The 22037-nt window shown below is 43.1% G+C and overlaps 1 protein-coding gene and 1 long non-coding RNA gene across 3 annotated transcripts in view; one reads left to right on the top strand and one right to left on the bottom strand.

Moving 5' to 3' along the window:
* Positions 1-22037, top strand: part of spidr (scaffold protein involved in DNA repair) — a 341449-nt gene that overhangs the window by 151461 nt on the left and 167951 nt on the right. For both annotated transcript variants that reach the window (XM_078540540.1, XM_078540539.1), the window contains exon 8: positions 15250-15469. In XM_078540540.1, the coding sequence (XP_078396666.1) occupies positions 15250-15469 (220 nt within the window). The remainder of the gene's footprint in view (positions 1-15249; positions 15470-22037) is intronic.
* Positions 1-22037, bottom strand: part of LOC144679789 (uncharacterized) — a 107695-nt gene that overhangs the window by 47375 nt on the left and 38283 nt on the right. The gene's annotated exons all lie outside the window — the stretch shown is intronic.

Here is a 22037-nt window from a genome sequence, read left to right as displayed (position 1 = left end):
GATGAGTTCTGATTTTAAATCTGTGTTTGCATCCATCTTCCCTGCGGTAGAGGTTGTTGATAAAGGAATTGACAGGCCTCCCAGGCTGAAGGACTCATTTGGCATGTTCCAAGATCTTGTTGGATCACAGGTTGAAAAAGAGGTCAAAAGAAGCCGAAATTTTTTGCGGCACTTGGGCTTTTCTATAACCGCGGGTTTCTGCAAGTTCAAATGCTTTTTCTTTCTTTTGTTGTGCTCTTGTCTCGGGGGTGAGGGGGGGGCAGGGAACCACTTGGAGGGGGTGTCAAGCTGGAGATCAGGCTAATGACAAATGTGCAACTATGTTTTCTGCCTGACTGATTTTTAAAAGAAATAGTTCACAGGACTGGTGTCCCTGGAACTTAAAAAAGGTTGTACCTCACCGTGCAGGCTGCTGGTTGCTAGCTCTGCTTTGTTGAAACTGCTGCCACCGGGATCCAGTGGAGACCTTAGATTGAGCTTAACTTCTGACATTTTTTTCTGTTGCCAGGATCTTTTGTCCCTGCAGCTTTTCAGGTGATTTTTATCAGCTTTTTGATTCTCGAGTGAGGTTTTCCACATTGCCAGGTAGCTGCACCGGAACAGCTTGGCTAAGGCGCTGCTAGTCTGGAGCACAAGTCTTCAGTACTGCTGCCAGGATGTTGTCAGGGCCCATAGTCTTTGCAGTATCCAGTGCCTTCAGCAATTTCTTGATATCACTTGGAGTGAATTGAATTGGCTGAAGACTGGCATCTGTAATGCAAGGGAGTTCAGGAGGAGGCCGAGATGGTTCATCCACTTGGCACTTCTGGCAGAAGATAGTTGCAAATGCTTCAGCCTTGTCTTTTGCACTGATGTGCGGGAGCCCACACATCCCCATTTTGGGGATATTTGTGGATTCTCCTCCTCCAGTGTGTGTTGTTTAATTGTCCACCACCATTCGCGACTGGATGTGGCAGGACTGCAGAGCTCAGATTGATCCATTGTTTGTGGGATCGCTTAGCTCTATCGGATGCTGCTTCTGCTGTTGGCATGCAAGTAGCCTTGTGTTGTAGATTAACAGGTTGACTCATCATTTTTAGGTATGCCTGGTGCTGTTCCTGGCATGCCCTCCTGCATTTTTCATTGACCAGTGTTGTTCCCCCAGCTTGATGGTAATGGTGCAATGGGGGATATGCCAGGCCATGAGATTACAGATTGTCGTTGTAGATAATTCTGCTGCTGCTGATGGCCCAACAGCACCTCATGGATGCCCAGTTTTGAGTTGCTGCATCTATTCAAAATCCATCCCATCTAGCAAGGTGGTAGTGTCACACAACACAATAGAGGGCATCCTCAGTGAAAAGACGGAACTTTTTCTCCACAAGGAAGGACTGTGCATTGGTCACTCCTACCAATACGGTCATGTACAGATGCATCTGTGACTGGTAGATTGGTAGGACGAGGTCAAGTATGTTTTTCCCTCTTATTGGCTCCCTCACCAACTGATGTAGACCCAGTCTAACAGCTATGTCCTTTAGGACTTGGCCGATTCAGTCAGTAGTGGTTCTACCGAGCCACCCTTGGTGATGGACATTGAAACCACCCCCCTCCACCCAGGTGTCCTTGCTATCCTCAATGCTTCTTCCAAGTGGTGTTCAACATGGAGGAGTATTGATTCATCAGCTGAAGGGGAGGTGGTAGGTGGTAACCAGCAGTAGGTTTCCTTCCCCATGTTTGACCTGATGCCATGAGACTTTATGGGGTCCAGATTCAATGTTGAGGACTCCCAGGGCAACTCCCTCCTGTATACCATCATGCTGCCACCTTTGATGGGTCTGGTGGCTTATGGTTTGTTTTTCAATTGGGGTTAATTTACTGCCATTTTAATAAACTATCTAATGGGCCTGGAAAGTACACTTTTGGAGGCTGTTATGCAGAATATTTAGTCCAAATTAAGATAATAAATTCAAGTCACCTTGAATTCCTAAAAAGGACATCTAATGCTATTCAATTCATTAATGTAATGGAAATGCATGCAAAGCATAAATTGTACAATTGAACTTCTTAAAAAAGTCTAATTCACCCATGGATTTTCTCATGAACAAAATGTATTTTTTTCAAATTCTCATTATTTCTTGTTTTCTTTCACTTGTTACTATTCCTGATTTGCCTTCTCTCTTTCTATTTGTCTTCAACTCTCTAGTACTAAGTTGTCACATGCTTTCTCTTGATCACATCTTAGTAATTCTATATTTTTTCTATACACTCCTCTAAATGTCAACCTTTGCTCAATTGGCAGTGCACTCACGCCTTGAGTCAGAAGGTTGTAGGTTCAATTGTTAATCTGGAATTTGAGGATGTAATCAAGACAATACAGTTGTGAGTGTGTGTTTCATTATTGGAGATTTTTTTGAAGATAAAGTATTAAACCAAGATCTCACCTGCCTCTTGAGATGAACGTCAAAGATCGCAATATCCTGGTGAACATTTATCTCTCATCAAACACACACACAAGTGAGCACCATGCCTTTTATCTCATTTATTTGTGGTATCTTGCTGTTCATAACTTCTGTGTTTGTTTACAAAATAACAATTTCCCTCTGTCTGTCTCCTATTCAACTTTTATATCTTTCTTGCTCCTCTTTACTCATCTGTTTATCTTCCTTTTTTGCTTCTTTGTACCCTTTCACTTCTTTCTTTTCTTTTTCATTTCAGAGGTGTAAATTAGAAGCCGGGGGATGGGAAAGTAAGTAAATAGAAAATTTAATCTTCACCAGTTTTGACCAGATATTTATGTTATTGGATTGGTGTGTAAGCAAGGGAAGTGCACCGTGTTTAAAAAAAATGGATCCAGATTGGAGGTGATCAGACAATTCCCCCATTAATATACATCTGGACTCTTATAAATGACTTGGATTGAGCTTAAGTACACAAAATGTATACTGTAGTTATCCTCTACTTACTTAATTTTACTGATGGTGGTGCTGCGGCCCTGGGTGTGTTGTGAGGGGATGGGGTGGTGAAGATGGGGCCCTAGTTGTATGGGGAAGGAGTGTCAGAGCCCTGGGGAAGGTCATTGCAGAGGTTTTTGACTATGGAGGGATCCTGGATCCAGGGCTAAGTGTGAAGGCACATATCTCCCTAATTAACCAAGGTCTCACCTTGAGGAAATTGCTGCGTTCCTCAGGGATCGGCAACATGACCAATAACAGCAAAAATCCTAAGGCGGTATGACAATGAAGTTCGCAGCCTTATTATCATATTTAAAGCTTTAGCCTGCTTCCTTGGATTGAGTTGGCTGCCTGGCCAACTTCCAGCTTCAGTTGAAGCCATAAATAGGTAGGTTGGAGGCGTGTTTTCAGGGTACAGATTTATGACACTTTTAAACCCCTGCCTGACTCAAATCCGCCTGTTTCTCAGTTAAAATTCAGCCCAGTGTGTCTAAAGCTCATAGAGTTGAAACAATCAAAATTGCTTCAACACTTAGTCATCTCTTACACATCTTTTGGGACATCAACCCCCACACTCCTCCCCGCCCCACCACCTCCAGCCTTTTTAGAAACCATCTTGTATCTTTCATTTAATTCTTCCCGTTCTTGGCTGTTTCTTTATTATATTCCTGTCTGCCTCGCCCATTCTTTTATTATTTATCTCTAACCTAGGTTGTTTCTGTTCTTTTATTTCTATAAAGCACTAGCTGTAATCATTTTCACTAGTTTCAGCACAGAAGGAGGCTATTCAGCCTGTCAAACCCATGTCAGCTCTCTGCAAGAGCAGTTCAGCTAGTCCTATTCCCCCGCCCTTTCTCTGTAATCCTCCACATTTTTTATCTTCAGGTGTTTATCCAGTTCCCTTTAGAAAGCCGCAAATAAATCTTCCTCCACACACACAGGCAGTGTTTTCCAGACCCTAACCATTTGCTGTGTAATAAAGGTTTCTCATGTGGCCTTTGATTCTTTTGCCAATCACCTTAAATTTGTGTACTCTGGTTCTTGACTCATCCGCCAAAAAGAACAGTTCCTCTATATTTACTCTGTCTAGACCCCTATTGATTTTGAATCCCTCTATCAAATCTCCTCTCAACTTGTTCTCTGAGCAGAACAACTGCAACTTCTCCAATTTATCTTTGTAACTGAAGTCCCTCACCCTTAGAACTATTTTTATAAATCCTTCCTGCATCTTCTCTAAAGCCTCACTTCCCTCCTACATTGCAGGGCCCAGAATTGGACACAATACACTAGTTGAGGCTAAATTAGTGTTTTATAAAGGTTCATCATAATATTCTTGCTTTTGTACTCTATGCCTCAATTTCTAAAGCTTCTAAACCACTTTCTCAACCTGCCCTGGCACTTCGAATGATCTGTTCACATATACCCTGTTCCTGCGCCCCCATTAGAATTGTACCCTCCAGTTTATATTGCCCCCTTCGTTCTTCCTACCAAAATGAATCATTTCACATTCTCTGCATTAAATTTCGTCTGCTGTGTGTCTACCCATCCCACCAGCCTATCTATATCCAGTTGAAGTCTATTACTGTCCTTCTCACAGTTCATAATACTTCAGGTTTACTTCAGCCAAGTCTAAGTCATTAATATAGATCAAGAAGAACAGCGGCTCCAGTGCTGACTCTTGGGGAACACCATTGTATATGTTCTTTTAATCAGAAAATCAACTGTTTATCACCACTCACTGTATCCTGTAACTCGCCCAACTTCATATCCATGCTGCCATTGTCCATAGGCCTCAACTTTGCTGACAAGTTTATTATGTGGCACTTTAGCAAACACCTTTTGTAAATCCATACACATCACATCAGCTGCATCTCCTTCATCAGCACTGTCTCTTACCTCATCAGCAAAACTCAGATGATTTTCATTTAACAAATCCATGTTTGGCTTTTCTTAATTTATCCACCCTTTTCCAAGGGACTGTTAATTATGACCTGGATCATCGTTTCTAAAAGCTTTACCACCACCGACACTAAACTTGTAGTTGCTGGGTTTATCCTTGGATTGTTTTTTGAACAAGGGTATGGCATTTTTAATCCTCCAGTTGCCTTGTACCACCCCCATGTCTATGGAGGATTGGAAGATTATGGGCTAGCACTTCCACAATTTCCACCCTTACTTCCCTCAGTATTCTTGAATACATCCCGTCTGTAACCGGTAATTTATGAACTTAAAGTACTGCCAGCCTTTCTCCTCTTCATCAATTTTTAGCCCATTCTTTGTCACAGTTACTTACTCTTTGGCTATGACTTTGGCAGCATCTTCTTTCTTGGTAAATGCAGGTGCAAAGTACATATTTAGTATAAAAGCAAAAAACTGCGGATGCTGGAAATCCAAAACAAAACCAAAAATACCTGGAAAAACTCAGCACGTCTGGCAGTATCGGCGGATAGGAGCACAGTTAACGTTTCGAGTCCGAATGACCCTTCAACAGAACTAAGTAAAAATAGAAGAGAGGTGAAATATAAGCTGGTTTAAGGGGGGGATGGGACAAGAAGAACTGTATAGAGGGCCAATGATAGATGGAGATAACCAAAAGATGTCACAGACAAAAGGACAAAGAGGTGTTGAAGGTGTTGAAGCTTGACTTCTCTGTCTCAATTTCTGGTGATAGACTGTCCACCAATATCCATTACAAGCCTACCGACTCCCACAGCTACCTCGACTACAGCTCCTCACACCCCGCTTCCTGTAAGGACTCCATCCCATTCTCTCAATTCCTTCGCCTCCGTCGCATCTGTTCTGATGATGCCACTTTCAAAAACAGTTCCTCTGACATGTCCTTCTCCTTCCTTAACCGAGGTTTTCCACCCACGGTGGTTGACAGGGCCCTCAACCGTGTCCGGCCCATCTCCCGCGTATCCGTCCTCAAACCTTCTTCTCCCTCCCAGAAACATGATAGGGTCCCCCCTTGTCCTCACTTATCACCCCACCAGCCTCCGCATTCAAAGGATCATCCTCCGCCATTTCCGCCAACTCCAGAATGATGCTACCACCAAACACATCTTCCCTTCACCCCCCCTGGCGGCATTCCGCAGGGATCGTTCCCTCTGGGACACTCTGGTCCACTCCTCCATCAACCCCCTCCCACGGCACCTTCCCATGCAACCGTAGAAGGTGCAACACCTGTCCCTTTACTTCCCTTCTCCTCACCGTCCAAGGGCCCAAACACTCACTTCAAGTGAAGCAGCATTTCACTTGCACTTCCATCAACTTAGTCTACTGCATTCGTTGCTCCCAATGCGGTTTCCCCTACATTGTAGAGACCAAACGCAGACTGGGTGACCGCTGGGTGTTCTACCTTCGGCCTGTCCGCAAGCATTACCCAGACCTCCCTGTCGCTTGCCATTTCAACACTCCACCCTGCTCTCATGCCCACATGTCCGTCCTTGGCCTGCTGCATTGTTCCAGTGAAGCTCAACGCAAACTGGAGGAACAGCACCTCATTTTCTGACTAGGCACTTTACAGCCTTCCGGACTGAATATTGAGTTCAACAATTTTAGATCATGAACTCTCTCCTCCATCCCCACCCCCTTTCCGATTTTCCCCCTCCTTTTTGTTTTTTCCAATAATTTATATAGATTGTTCTTTTCCCATCTACTTCCATTATTTTTAAGTGTATTTCCATCCATTGTTTTATCTCTACCTTTTAGCCTTTTTCGATCCCTTCCCCCCACCCCACCCCCACTAGGGCTATCTGTACCTTGCTCGTCCTGCTTTCTACCCTTAATTAGCACATTCCTTTAGATAATATCACCACCTTCAACACCTCTTTGTCCTTTTGTCTGTGACATCTTTTGGCTATCTCCACCTATCACTGGCCCTCTATCCAGCTCTTCTTGTCCCCCCCCCCCCCCTCCCCCCCAAACCAGCTTACATTTCAGCTCTCTTCCATTTTTACTTAGTTCTGTTGAAGGGTCATTCGGACTCGAAACGTTAACTGTGCTCCTATCCGCAGATGCTGCCAGACCTGCTGAGTTTTTCCAGGTATTTTTGTTTTTGTTTTGTACTTATTTAGTATCTCTGTTTCCATGCATAAATCCTCTGTTTGGTCCCTAATCAGCCCTACCCCTCCTCTTAATAAATTTTACTCTTTATTTATCTATAGAAGATTTTTGGATTCCCTTTTATGTTAGTTGCCAGTCCCCCCTCATGCTCACTTTTTACCTCTCTTATCTCCTTTTTCACCTCCCTTTTGAACTTTTTATATTCAGCCTGGTTCTCAATTGTATTATCAACCTGACATATGTTGGGTTGAAGAAGAGTCATATGGACTCGAAATGTTAACTCTGTTTCTCTCTCCACAGATGCTGTCAGATCTGCTGAGTTTTTCAAGCATTTTCCGTTTTAAAATGTCATATGCCTCCTTTTCTGCTTCCTCTTTTCTCTATCTCTTTTGACATCTTGGTGTCTCTAGCTTTGGTTCCCTTTTACTTTTCCCCTTTGTGGGAATGTGCGTTATTTACAGCTTCGGCCACTCTTCTGTATTTATTTATTTTGAATTGAAGCTCACTTTCTTTGTTTATTTTCTCCATCAGTCCTCCAATGCATTTTTTTCATTCTTTATTCTTGCTGCCACATTCCTTATTGTTTTTTTTTTCCATATATTTCCTTTGGACCCATGCCATCATTGTCCACCAGCTCTGAGCTACAGATAATATCCAATCATTAAACTCCATTGGCAGCTTACCTACATAATGTAATAATACATTGTGTTCCCCACATTTTGCTCCTCTTGTATTCGCCTTCACTGATGATATAGGAGATTTGTTAATCGATCAATGAATATAAATTATGAACTAAAAATTTTATCATAAGAAATAGATTCATACCCACAGATCTTGATGCTTCCCCTGCTAATTTCATGGCTGAACCAGATCTGTTGTCGTTAATCCCCAGCCTCCCTTCATAGAAGCTGGGGATCCAGCAAGATGTATTTAATCAGCACTATGGACCGAAGTTCAGTCAGGTTACTGGGTACACCTTTGCAATGAGTAGGGACCCCAGTTACTCGCATACAGGTTTTGCATATAGAATCACTGCATAAATGGCAATGGAAGCCAGAATGCCTAGTGCCATTGCCCTGCCATTTCCCCATACCCTGAAAAGGCAGGGTAATAGCACTAGGTCAGAATGCTCATTTGGAGAGCTGGTGCAGATATGGTGGGCCGAATGGCCTCCTTCTGTGCCATTAAGATTCTGTGATTCTGAAATACAAATATATTGTTTCAAACCATTGCATTTTCTGGCATTTAGAACAATTAGAGGTAATATTATTGAACATAAAAAATTTCTAGAGGGCTTTAAAAGGTAGATGTTTCTTATATTCATGAAAATAATAAGTGTGTGCATATATAGATAACAAAGCTTTGTCTTTAAAGGGTTTTGTAACCATTTCCATTGTGAGTCAAGGTATGATTTTGCAGTTCACAGTGATAATGATCTGAAGAATAGCAAGGTAGTACAATGTTCTTGTAAAAAAAAAGCTTCATTTGTAAGAATGAAGAATTTCTTATTGCATTCAGTTGTTCATCTGGCAGGTTTGCAGTAGGTAATAACTTGTACTGAAATTATACGGCAGTTATAATATCAAAACTAAGTGCCCAGTAATGAAAAATTATGCATACAATCAGCATTTCACCTTTAAAGATAAACATCAGCTTATGATGAAGATAACTTTGCAAAAGATCATGTATGTATGCCCATCTGTGAATTTTTTTTGTGTTGCATAAGTAGTTACAAATTGCATACTACATTCCTGTGTATTTTATAGCAGGAGCAGACTTTTGCAAACCCAAATCCACAGGCAAAACATTGTTAGAACCTCTAATTCTAAATATTAATTTTTAAGGACCAGTTATAATAGAGGTAGAGCCCAGAGTTACATTACTGGTGACCATATTGCTCTCTGCTTTGTGATGAGTGATCTGTGTACTTGAATTATCGCACATGTTCAAGGCTCTTTTTGTATATACATTGCACGTTGGTTAAATTTTACGGTTAAGAGACATCAATGTCAAAATAAAATTTAAGAATTTCTCATTGGATCAGCAAGTGTAGCTATATTGCTATAACATTCAACGAAGCACCTATTTTTTTCCCCTGAAGAACCATCCAGCACTCAAGTTATTTGGAATTTAACATATTGTATTCATGAAATTAGATCAATTATGAGTTTCTATACAAACCTATTAACAGAGCATCTTATGTAAAAGTGGTATGAGGATCTCAGAGCATCTTATCTAAAAGCGGTATGAGGATCTCAGAGCATCTTATCTAAAAGCAGTATGAGGATCTCAGAGCATTTTATCTAAAAGTGGTATGAGGATCTAAGTTGGTGAGTGTAGAATTCCTGAAGCGCAGCCTAAACTTTCAGTTATCCTTCCTCTTCTCAAAACTAATAAGGAGGAACACCTTGAAGGAAACCTACAGTTCCAAAATAGTTGATATTACCAATTAAATGATTATGCCAGAACAATTGCCACAATGCCACCTGATTGTTTGAATCAGAATAGTAGAAATATTAATGCATTTACTTCTGACGGTAACCTAAACAAGTGGTTCTTAAGAGATAAACAGATTGCTTCCAAATCTTTAAAATGGATGTTAACCTAAGATACACAGTCGAAGATAGCTAATGTTTATATAGCCACTGCATTTAATGAGATGCTTGATTAGCACAAGGCCTTCATCATGAATGTGTCTGTCATATATCCTGTCTCAATAGGAGTGCGCTCCTCAATAGCACTCCTTGAGTCCCTTGATGAAGGACATCTAATAAGATGGCAGAAAACAGCAGAGAAGATTGGCTTCACATACTCAAGCCAAAGTTTGTGGAAAGTCCTATCCTGCCTGGGAGCAGTCGAGTAACAACCACACTAGTGGCTCAAAATCAACATTGATGCTATCGCTTCCCTTCTCCTAATAAACTCAAAGATCTCAGTTGGCAGGGAAGGTAAGCAGACTGTAAAAGCAGCCCTGGTGCAGTCTCACAAGACTGCCCTAGAGCAGGCAAACTTTTCGAGCTTTTACACACAAGTCAGGACAGTGCCATGACGGCAGGCAAAGCAACAGGAGTAAATGGTATTTATCCAAAATTCCTAAAGAACATCAGATCATTGGGAGGAAGTGGCTAGTAAAGCTGTTTACCAACGTCCACATCGTAGGCAACCATTCCAAACGTCTGGTTTCAGTCTGAGATAGTGGCCATTGCCAAGCCGGAAAAACTACTTGATGACCCACGGAGCTACCACCCCATTGCCCTGTTCTCAATAATGTATAAGGTCCTAGACCACCTTCTCCTAAACAGACTGATTACCACTTCGGAAGCTGCGATGCTCCCCGAACAGGCAGATTTTCACACAGGCTGCAACTGCTCTAAGCAGGCCTTGACACTGGCCTCACATATTGATGCTGGTTTTCCAGAAAAGCCTGAAGACAGCAATAGCCTTTGTTGACTTATCACATGCTTATTACAGTGTAGTGCCTGATGCTGAAACGCTTCAATCATCTGCTGTGTGAAAACCCTACAGTTAATCAACTCCCTGATCAGCAGCTGACAATTCCATGTGCACTTTGGAGATCTAATCAGTTGTCCACGCATAACCAACAAAAAATGCCCACAAGGATCAGTCCTCACACCAGTACTCTACAACAGTTATATCAGTGACCCCCCCCCCCCTCCAACAGAGTCAGGGCTCTTTGTATATGCTGACAACTTGGCCCTGGCTTTCCAGGCTAAAGAACTTCAGGCTATTGAGAAAATGCTCACTGAAAATCTATATTTCCTAGAAACCTACTTCAGAAAATGGAGACCGACCAAACGCTGCCAGGACTGTAAGTTCGGCCTTCCACATGAACACCTCAACGGCCTAGGAAGAACTTCATGTCCAGTTCTGTGACTGACCACCCACTCACGACTTAATGCCAAAATACTTTGGTATCACTCTTGACCATTCATTGACTTACTGTCAATGCCTCCAGAACATTGGAGTCAAGGTCAAGATGAGAGTGAATCTAATGGAAATTGGTGGGTAGCAGAGCCAAAACACTACACATTGCTTCACTCGCTCTGTTTTACACAACAGCAAAGTACTGCTGCTCAACCTGGCTCAGGAGCTGCCACACTATCATGGTGATGTCCATCTCTGAGAAGTTATGAATATTATTTCTAGAATGTTCAGCCTAATGCAGCTTGAGTGACTTCCTGTGCTAGCATGCATTGAATCCCCTGATGTCTGAAGGGCAAACATCAACCTCAAAGAATACCACTGACTGACAGCTAATGAAGAACTCCCATTGACACAGGACCTCAAAAAAAACCCCACCCTCCTGTCTGTAATGCCGTAGCTCCTACTGCAATAACACTCCATGCCCTACAAACTAATAAAAACCTCACCTCTCAATGGTGCACTTCATGGTTTACTGCAAACATCAGCGACCGCAACCTGGTAACTGGCCTGAGTGCTGAAGCCCCAGGTTTCAACCTTCCATGGAATATCTGGATAATGCTCTACCATTTGAGGACCGGCTAGGGAAGATGTGGCCACAAGTGGAACATGAGGAGCAGCTCAAATTGTGACTGGCCATCCAAGTCAGGCTGTCACCCACACACTGAACTTCAGCCCTGAGTAATCCATTCCTGGTGGCATCACAACAATTCACACTGCGTCAACTAAATCCGTTGAATGGATTGTTAACCTCTGTCGAACCATAACCATTTCCCCACCCATGCGAATTTAAAAAAGTGGAAATGCAACTCATCCAGCCTGCAGCATGTATATTAAGAAGCTATATAGCATTAAATACATCCAAATATGATCGGAAGGAAAAGACCATTTGGTCACACTCGTGGCCGGAGTATTATGATTAGACATTTCCTATCTCCCACACACTCCTGGATATGTAATCTCTTGGGAGAAACAAAAAAAACAAACTGAAGAAGAGTCATACGGACTCAAAACATCAACTCTGTTTCTCTCTCCACTGATGCTGCCAGACCTGCTGAGTTTTCCCAGCATTTTCTGTTTTTTTATTTCAGATTTGTAACAATTGTTTGCTTTTACCTATGTATATCTTAATGTGTATTCTCACCCTGACTCTGGCTATGAGAAACAACAACAAACCCCTCAAAGTTTACATTTCTGTGCTGCTCTCTGGACAGGAACAACACAGCACCTTCCCATAATCTGTGGCTAAACCAAAAAGAACACAGGAAAGAAACATGTAAGGAGGTGAATTTGTAAACAGAAGTTGTGAGCTTCTTGTAACCCACATGCTAACAGTGTGTATTGTAAGTGAAACTTAAGTGTTGGATTCAAAGTGATGTGGGAGCTGAGTTATTCAACTTTAATTAGAATTTTTGGATTTTTCCACAAATATTAATATCATAGGTAAATGTAATTCAGTTTTTAAGATGGGACTATTTATGAATTTCTTTAGTTTTTTGAACATTGTGTTCTACTACCTTTATTTTTTGTAAGAAATTTTGCAGGAGTCTTTATCTTTAAGAATATCATACATACATTTTCTTAGTGGTTTCATAAATATGAACAGTTATTAGAAAAAGTAACCTACATTGCATATGTAATTCAAACTGGTACACAATACAAAGCACACATTCTTTATTAACTCAGCCTCCATGTAAAAATTAATAGAAAATCACCAAGATGAGTGGATAATCATGAAAGCGAAGTTCTTGTGATCTGTTTTTAAACTTCTTTTATTTTGTTCGTCCCTTCCTTTCTAAAGGTAGTAAGCCATGGTGGGGTTCATTCCATTGATGAGAATTCAGCCCCACCCTCTATTCCTTTAGATTGTGCACAACACCCTGCTATTTAAGAAAGATTAGAGAAAGAAGCCAAGGACTCATAGTTCTATTGGTGTCAACTTATTGTCCAAAAATTGCTATAGCCTAGGATTAAGGAAGAAGTGAATGAACACCTTAAAAATTTCCAGCTCCTCATTGAGAGCCATGGCGGATTTATTTAAAAGGTTAGGTCATGCCTGATGAACCTGATTGAATTTTTTCGAAGAGGTGACTAAAATATTGGACAGGGGAGTGTCTTTCAAAGTTATTTACATGGACTTTGAGAAGGCATCCAATAAGGTCCCTCATAAGAGACTGTTAGCTAAAGTTGAAGGTCCTGAAATTGAGGGAAAATTATTGGCCTGGCTAGGAGAGTGGCTGAGCAGCAGGAGACAGAGTATGGATCAAGGTGCTCTAATTGGCAGCATGTGACTAGTGATGTCCCGCAGGGCCCTCAACAATTCACCATCTTCAATAATAATTTAGATGACAGGTTGGAGAACCACATATTCAGATTTGCTGATGCCACAAAGATAGGTGGCATTGTAGGCAATGTAAATGGAACCATAAAATTGCAGAGAAATTGATGAATTAAATGAATAGGCAAAACTGTGGCAAATGAATTTCAGTATAAGCAATTCTAAGGTTATCCACTTTGGACCTAAAAATTATGGATCAGAGTAATTTCTAAATGGTGAAAAGCCGGAAGCAGTGATGTCAAACGAGACTTGGGGGTCCATATCCATAGATCAGTAAAATGTCATAGTCAGGTCCAAAGAAAACAAAAAAAAACTAATGGCATGCTGGCCTTTATATTTAGAGGACTTGAATGCAAGATGTTAGAAGTCACGTTACAGCTGTAAAAAGGCCTGATTAGACCATACCTGAGTAGTTCTGGGCACCACCCCTTAGGCTGTATGTATTGGCTTTGAAGGGAGTGTGGTGTCGATTTACTAGAATGGCACCTGCACTCCAAGGGTTCATTTGTGAGGAAAGATTACACAGGTTGTATCCCTGGAATTTAGAAAATTAAGGGGTGATTTGATCAAAGTTTAATATATTCACTTAACTGGTAAGGTAGACAGAGAGAAACTATTTTCGAGGACTGGGGACAAAGCCTCGACCTTTCAGGAGTGAAGGTAGGAAACACTTTTACCTGCAAAGGGTGACAGAAGTTTGGAACGGGAAAGTTTGAGGAAAAATTATTGACCTGGTTAGGAGAGTAGCTGAGTGGCAGGGGACAGAGTATGGATCATGGTGCTCTAATTGGCAGTATGTGACTAGTGGTGCCCCACAGGGAGCCCTGATGGGCCCTCAACAATTCATCATCTTCATTAACAATTTAGGTTGATGCAGGGTCAGTTGTTAATTTAAAATCTGAGATTAGTTAAGGTATGTGGTGCAAATGCAGATATATGGAATTAGGTCATAGATCAGCCGTGATCTCATTGAATGGCTGAACAGGTTCAAAATTCTAAATGGCCTACTTCTGTCCCTGTGTTCCTAATGACTATTTTTCATGTGTGTGTTTAATCTGTGAACACTGTTATTCAACTGTAGGGCCATTGCAGCTGAACCTGCCCTTGAGGCGATGACCATAAATAAAGGATCATTAGATAGTGCTTAGAAGGAAGAATCCTGGCAGATATTGTTCCTCCCTAGTTTAATGATGCTGGAGCTAGATGTAATGCCTGCACTGCCCTTTTTGATATCCAATAACTTGGCACTGAGTTGCTTAAACCTGGAAAGTTGTAGTTCAGACTTGTCGAACACTTCCACTCTTTGCTGCTTGTCCAATCACAGGCTGGTTTCTCTCTGCATTTGCTGGTGATAGGCTCATTAGCAGGGAGGACCCAACCTGTGATTGGATGAGCAGCTTTACAGCATTTTTCAAGTATAAATCAGTTGAATGTCCAACAAGTTTGGCAGACTACAATGCGATCCAGGGGCTATGTGTTGGACAAGCCTGTTGTAGCCTATTTCACAGAACAAATATTGGGAATTAAGTGTAAATTTTTATTTGTCGTCTTTGTTTCAGTTTTTGCATTTGTGCTTTGTTTGCAGTGATTAACCTATTCTTGCTATGACCCCACTTGGAAGATTATTCTGTCCTTCTCTTTCAGATGCTGATTGACTCACCGTGTGTTGCCAGGATTTTCTGGTTATATTTCAGATCCAAATCATGTACTGCTCAGTTCACATCTGAGTTTTAGGGTGAGGAAAAGCAAATCACTCGTTACAGATAAAGTCCCTGATACCTCCAGACAAAGGGCTGCACAAAGGCATTGGTAACGGCCTAAGAATAGTTTGTGTAACGACTCCTGCAGTCGAAGCACTAGGCCAGGCAAATAAAAAAAGGGGATAAAATATGCAAAAAAGGTGGAAACTAACAGACTGTTTGAAGTTTAATTTCTAAAAACAGAATAATAGTATTCCTGTCGCTCTTGTTGCAGATGGGAAAGCTGACATTTTGATGGTGAAAATTTTGGATTTGCATGAAGAATGTTCAATGTTTGTAGCTTTGTGTCAGCCGTTGGTAGAAACCTCCACAGAGCAAGCTGTTGAAAATGATGGATGCACCAGTAAAACCCCACTCAAGGTTTTATTCACAAGAGAAACAGTGTCCTACCTTGGGATCTGTGCCGGAGATACTGTCCACATCTATCCACCATGGTGAGTGCCATATATCCCTCCACAAATGTAAGTTGGTTCAATTGTTTCTTGAACAAAATATTAACTTTAAATAAATCTATCACAATTTATATTGTATAATAATGTTGTTAAGGATCAAATAAGAGTTGTTTTGAAAGAAAAATGCCCTGCAACTAAATAATGGATGTCACAGTGGATATAAGTGTCATAGTCCTGAACCGATGTGCTGTGAATTATTGTCCGCCTTGATAATGGATTTGTCAAGGTTTTGTTGAAATATTGCTCTTAAGATTGCACTGCCCTGGTGTCGTCTTATGTTTTATTTAGATGCAGCAGTTTGACTCCCTTCCGTGCATATTGCAATTGGTTAAAGGAAAACATAATATTTTTGCCACAAATTGTGGCTATTCTTTCACAATGCAGTGTATTGATGGGTAAAGCTCCTAAAACAAACAAAGTTGTGCAGTTGTGACTGAAATGGTCTTATGATTGAGTGTTCGCCTACTGCAACTCAGTAGGCTGCGTTAGCTAAGCTTTGTGATGTTGATGATGCCTTTCCATAATTTCCCTCGTCAACTCCCGCATGTGGGTACTTGTAGCATAGGTGGTTGGAAAGTAAAAATTTATCATGAATCTGCAGCTTTCCATTAAAGGGATATTTGTAGTGGTAGTAGAAAAGCAATTGTTTAGAAAGACATAAGGAAGAAATGTGAAGAAAAGTACATCTCTTGATGCATAAAAGTTAGAGGTCATGCTGCAGGAAGTGGCTGAAATTTGGGGCTAAAGGCCACTTTCCGTTAGAAACTCAAGTGCAAGTTACATGAAGGATACCAAGTCAACGCAGTCACCTAGATCACTTATAGCTGGCTACAATTGAGAATTTTTTTTGTTATCGTGAGAAAGGCAAAAGCAAGTGTACTCATTTTAAGGCACATTTCTATCAACTATGACACAAACCTAATTTGCACCTCTAATAGGTACTCTTTAAGGAGCTAAGGGCCTGGATTTTATGTTGCCAAGTGTGGCGCGTTGTTCTGCTCTGACCAAAAATTCGGTGTGATGACGTCGGTCGCCAACTGATGTACAACCGATGGTACAGAAGGTGCGTGGGCGCCGAAATTGGCAACCCACCACCGTTTTTTAAAAAACTAATTAACAAACAATTCGGCTTCACAAGGCAATCAACTGAGATTTTATGTGGCCCATTCTAATTTTCACATGGGGAAATTTTGGCAGCGAGATATGCAAGGTAAGAGGAGGCAGTACAAGGGTGGATAAAAAGGGCAACGAACAGGACTGTGGCTGAGTTTAGCAGAAGAGTCTGCTAATGCAGATGGGTGTGTTTGCAAGTGATTTTCCTTCATAGATTTATTTCTCTGAGCCTTTCATAAGGAGAGAGGGGGCCCGCAGACATTGAGAAGTAAAGGGGGAGAAGAAGACTGAAGAGGGAAGCTCTGCAGGGACAGGTGCGCTTTGTGGCCTAGGTAGGTGAGGGATCAGCTACTGCGCAAGAGCTTGTTGCCAAGAGAGGCAACAGCAGCAGGCACCCAGAGATAGGGAATGATATCATCCTGCCGGCAGAGTGTAAGGGCTAAGGATGACACCTGGAGATGACAGAGCGCCAGTGCCTGCGAAGACTGTCTCCCCCCAGGTAGACAATCATATCACTGTGTAACATAAACAGAATTACCTGGAAAAACTCAGCAGGTCTGGCAGCATCGGCGGAGAAGAAATCAGTTAACGTTTCGAGCCTTCATGGCCCTTCGGCAGAACTGAAGCATAATTAGAAGAAGGGAGATATATAAACTGGTTTAAGGTGGGTGGGAGGGGGGGGGTGGGGGTGGGGGTGTGGGGGAGAGACATTGAGGGTGTGGTGATTGTGGAGATGAGCAGATAATCAAAAGATGTCACAGACAAAAGGGTCAAAGAGGTGTTGAAGGTGGTGATATTTGTCTAAGAAAAGTGCTAATTAAGAATGGAAGACAGGATATTCAAAGTACAGCTCTAGTGGGGGTGGGGTGGAAAGACTAACGAGGTTTTAGTTTTAGATTTAAAAATAATGGAAATAGGTGGGGAAAGAAGAATCTATATAAATTATTGAAAAAAAGGCGGGGGGGTGGGGGGGAGAAACGGGGTGGGGATGGGGGGAGGGGGAGTTTAAGATCTAAAGTTGTTGAATTCAATATTCAGCCCTGAAGGCTGTAAAGTGCCTAGTCGGAAGATGAGGTGCTGTTCCTCCAGTTTGCGTTGGGCTTCACTGGAACAATGCAGCAAGCCAAGGACATACATGTGGGCAAGAGAACAGGGTGGAGTGTTAAAATGGCAAGCGACAGGGAGGTTTGGGTCTTTCTTGCGGACAGACCGCAGGTGTTCCGCAAAACGGTCGCCCAAACCTCCCTGTCGCTTGCCATTTTAACACTCCACCCTGTTCTCTTGCCCACATGTCTGTCCTTGGCTTGCTGCATTGTTCCAGTGAAGCCCAACGCAAACTGGAGGAACAGCACCTCACCTTCCGACTAGGCACTTTACAGCCTTCCGGGCTGAATATTGAATTCAACAACTTTAGATCTTAAACTCCCCCTCCCCCCATCCCCACCCCGTTTCTCCCCCCCACCCCCCCGCCTTTTTTTCAATAATTTATATAGATTCTTCTTTTCCCACCTATTTCCATTATTTTTAAATCTAAAACTAAAACCTCGTTAGTCTTTCCACCCCACCCCCACTAGAGCTGTACTTTGAATATCCTGTCTTCCATTCTTAATTAGCACTTTTCTTAGACAAATATCACCACCTTCAACACCTCTTTGACCCTTTTGTCTGTGACATCTTTTGATTATCTGCTCATCTCCACAATCACCACACCCTCAATGTCTCTCTGCCCCCCCCACCCCCCCCCCACCCCCCGACCCACCTTAAACCAGTTTATATTTCTCCCTTCTTCTAACTATGCTTCAGTTCTGCCGAAGGGCCATGAAGGCTCAAAACGTTAACTGATTTCTTCTCCGCCGATGCTGCCAGACCTGCTGAGTTTTTCCAGGTAATTCTGTTTTTGTTTTGGATTTCCAGCATCCGCAGTAGCTTTTAGCTTTTTGTTTTTATCACTGTGTAACATGTTGGCTGGGGAGATAGCTTCCAATTGGTGGCCACTCAATGCCTGCTGCTTTAAAGGTAACAGTGGCGTTGAATTTTTTTTGATCTGGGTCCTTACAGGCATCAGCCAGATATCTTTGTGGAATCTTGCAATCATGGTTGTGACAGATACAATCTTCATCACATTCAGCGCAGACAACATCAGTCAAGCTGAAAGAGCCAGAGGCTTTGCAAGCATTGCTGGATTCCCCAAAGTGCAACGGGTTATAGATTGCACCTATGTGGCCATGAAAGCACCATCGGAGCAGCCAGGGGCCTTTGTCAGCAGAAAAGGGTTCCATTCAATCAATGTCCAACTTGTTTGTGACCATAACAGAGGATAATACAGGTGTGTGTCCACTATCCTGGGAATAGTCATGAATTCTACATACTTAGGCACTCCCAGTTGCTAGGGATGCTCTGTCCACCAGACCCTTTAGATGGCTAGCTTTTGGGGGACGAGGGATACCTGCTGAAGAGATGGTTCATGACCCCGGTGCAAAAAGAGCCATGCATCTACCAGGGCAATCATCAAGCAGACCATTGGTGTGTTCAAAATGAAATTTAGGCGTTTGGACTGTGCAGGTGGGAACTGTGCAATATTCTCCTGATCATGTATCACTCATTGCTGTCATCATCTGTTATGTCTTACACAACCTGGCACTCCAAAGAGGGGAGGCCCTAGCAGAGGATGGTGTAGTGGAGTGAGCCACATCCTCGGATGAGGAGTCTGAGGACAGTCTTTTGAAGAGGGGAGGTGAGCTATGCCAGCCAGCTAGGGAAACCAGTGCACAGGAGGCTTGCCAAAGAGACAGAACTCTCTTATTATGTGAAGATTTAACTAGTCATGTGTATTTGCTCAACAATAACATCTTTGCCATACTACTCTCTTGGTATCTTCCATGCATCAACACCAGGGCTGGCTGGGCATGTGCCAGTGGTGAAACACCAAATGAGGCTGTCCAGAGGGGCCCACATGAGCACAGACTCCCCAGATAGCAATCACTCAATTGAGATCCAAATCAGGACAACACACATGAAGCCAGAGCAGCAAGAAAACACAATAACCATTTAATTCATAATAAATGCAAAATATTAACGAACAAAATCACGTTTCTGAACCCATTTGTGACTACTGTGTTTTCTTAAATCTTTTATGGGTACTAGGGCATCATGCTCCTCCCCTTGCTGCCTGCTGTGCTGGAGACAGGCTGCTGACCCTTATGTGTCCTTGCCTAGGCTAACTTTAGCGGCCATCTTCTGGTTGCCAGAGGCTGTGTTGGCCCCGGCATTGTGGACGTATCCTGGACAGTGGCAGGAGCCTTATCTGTCACCACGGCACTCTGAGGCATTAGTGTCATTGGCAGAGGGGTGGAGAAGGGGCTGTCCCCATCAGGAACGCATTGAGAGGTGCCCCCTGATGGTGAAAGCAGCTGCTTATCCGCCACCATGAGGCCCATTTAGCTCTCCCTACTTTCCTGAGAGGAGCTAGAATGAACCTTGCTTGGATGCGACTGCAGGCGCCTCCTTCGCCTCTCACCTTGGCTCTCGGCACTGGAGCTCAAATACAAGGTGATGGAATGCAGGACAGCATGCATACCCAGTATCCCATCAGTAAGCTGCTGGGGTTGGCCCTCTATGACAGTCGCCAGTCTCTCAATGAAGAAATCCACGTATTCTGCACAGCAAGAGATCGCAGTGCTTATAGCCTGGATGGACTCCTCCACTCTCTATGCCAGTGCGCTCAACCCCTCTGGAAGCCCTGCCACATCTCCACATACCTCCTGCTGCATGTCCAGCATCTGCTTCCTGACTGATGACTCCAGAGGCTTGTCATCAACCTGAGGCTCAGCATCTAGGTCATTCCAGCACTCCCCCGAGTGTCAGAGACCTGTACTATCTCAGTCTCTGAAAGCTAGTCTGGCAAATGTGATGTGCTCACACCAGTGTGGATCCCTTTCAGCCGGCTTGCTCATGCCCACCAGGGTGCGTGTATCTGTGCTGGTGGTGGGTGCTTTGCAAGTATATGACAGTGCACCCTCTGAGGCTTCGTCGTCGTCCTCAGAGATTAACGTTGACCTCTCAGGGTCGGTAGCTGCAGCTGCCAAGGTTTCACCTGTGGTGGAAAGAAACACGGATTATGAAGGGCACTATCATTTGACTTTACAGATACATAACTTCCTACACATGAACAGACTCGCCATTGGGAAATGGTAGCCAGGGTTTAAACCTCAGCCCCTTCAAGATTGAGAGACACATTTCTCCCCAAATTCTGCAAGTCGCCGAAGTCACATATGTCAATACTTCTTCCATGCCCCCTTTCCCCGCTTTACCCCCATCCCCGTTCAGCACAATCTTTTCAGGAAAAAGATATGGGCCTATGGAATCTTACCACCCCAGGCCTGATCTCCAACCTCTTCATGGCCAGTAGAGCTACACCGTTAATTGTTTGCCAGCTGCAGCACTTCCTCCTCCACAGGAGTGAAAATGGCAAGGTTTTGCACTTCTCCTCCCGCCCTTGCTCTCTCGCGGGCATTATGTGCCCTCTTTTGCGAAGAAAAAGGGACATTGTCATGAATTTTATACATTTATTTGTGTGCTTAACACGTCCATTGTCTGCGGCCAACGCTTCGCAATGACCCTTGCAAACTAACAGTCATTGGACTTCTGAATCCACCCCCTACCCCAGAATCCCCAGTGGCATGCAGTGTGGCATGTCTTGCTTCGTGCCACCTTCTGCATTTAGCTCAGACACTTGCCAATCCCACACCTGACACACATCACACCCTCCCACACCAGTGCATCTGCAAAATCGTTGGACATTTGCATTAGCCAATCATAAGAGGCCATTCAGCCTCTTACTGCACTATAACTAAGCCCTTTGGATGATCCCAAAGCTGCTGATCTTTTCTGCAACCTCCATCCAGGCTGCTTTGATCCAGCGAGGAGGTCTCTTACCATTGCTTGGCATGAGGACATCCTGCAGATCATTCACAGCCTGGCGGAGGAGTCACAGGGAATCATGATTGAACCATGGGGCTGTACTTGCTCTGGGCGTCTCCATTTGCTCTGCCTCCATTCTTTGTTGCAGCTGAGAATGTGACGGTGCTTCAAACTGTGCAAGTTGAGCTTCCTCCTCTGTGGAGAGACAAACAGAATTAAAAGGTAGAATTTGAATCTTTATCAGAACACTTGTTATTCAGAAGGAAAATGGAAAAAGGTTTGCTCAAATGTTCTTTCCTCCCTGGTAAGGGTCCTGAATGAGACACTGCTGGCACAAAGTCACCAAAATGGAAAAACACGTTCTTATCTGCTCTGCTTCTGCTTTAGTTGTGTCAGCATCACATACTAATTTATCCACATTGTTGCTCCAGTTATTCATTGTATTTAATGGTCCTCTTTCTATTTTCTCTTTCAAATCAGGTTTTCCTCTGCAGCTGCCACCAACCCAAGCCAGGGT

Source organism: Cetorhinus maximus, chromosome 4, assembly GCF_964194155.1.
Source record: "Cetorhinus maximus chromosome 4, sCetMax3.hap1.1, whole genome shotgun sequence".
Lineage (NCBI taxonomy): Eukaryota > Metazoa > Chordata > Chondrichthyes > Lamniformes > Cetorhinidae > Cetorhinus > Cetorhinus maximus.
The sequence above is the reverse complement of the archived record's forward strand: the minus strand, read 5'-3'. Positions and strand labels throughout refer to the sequence as shown.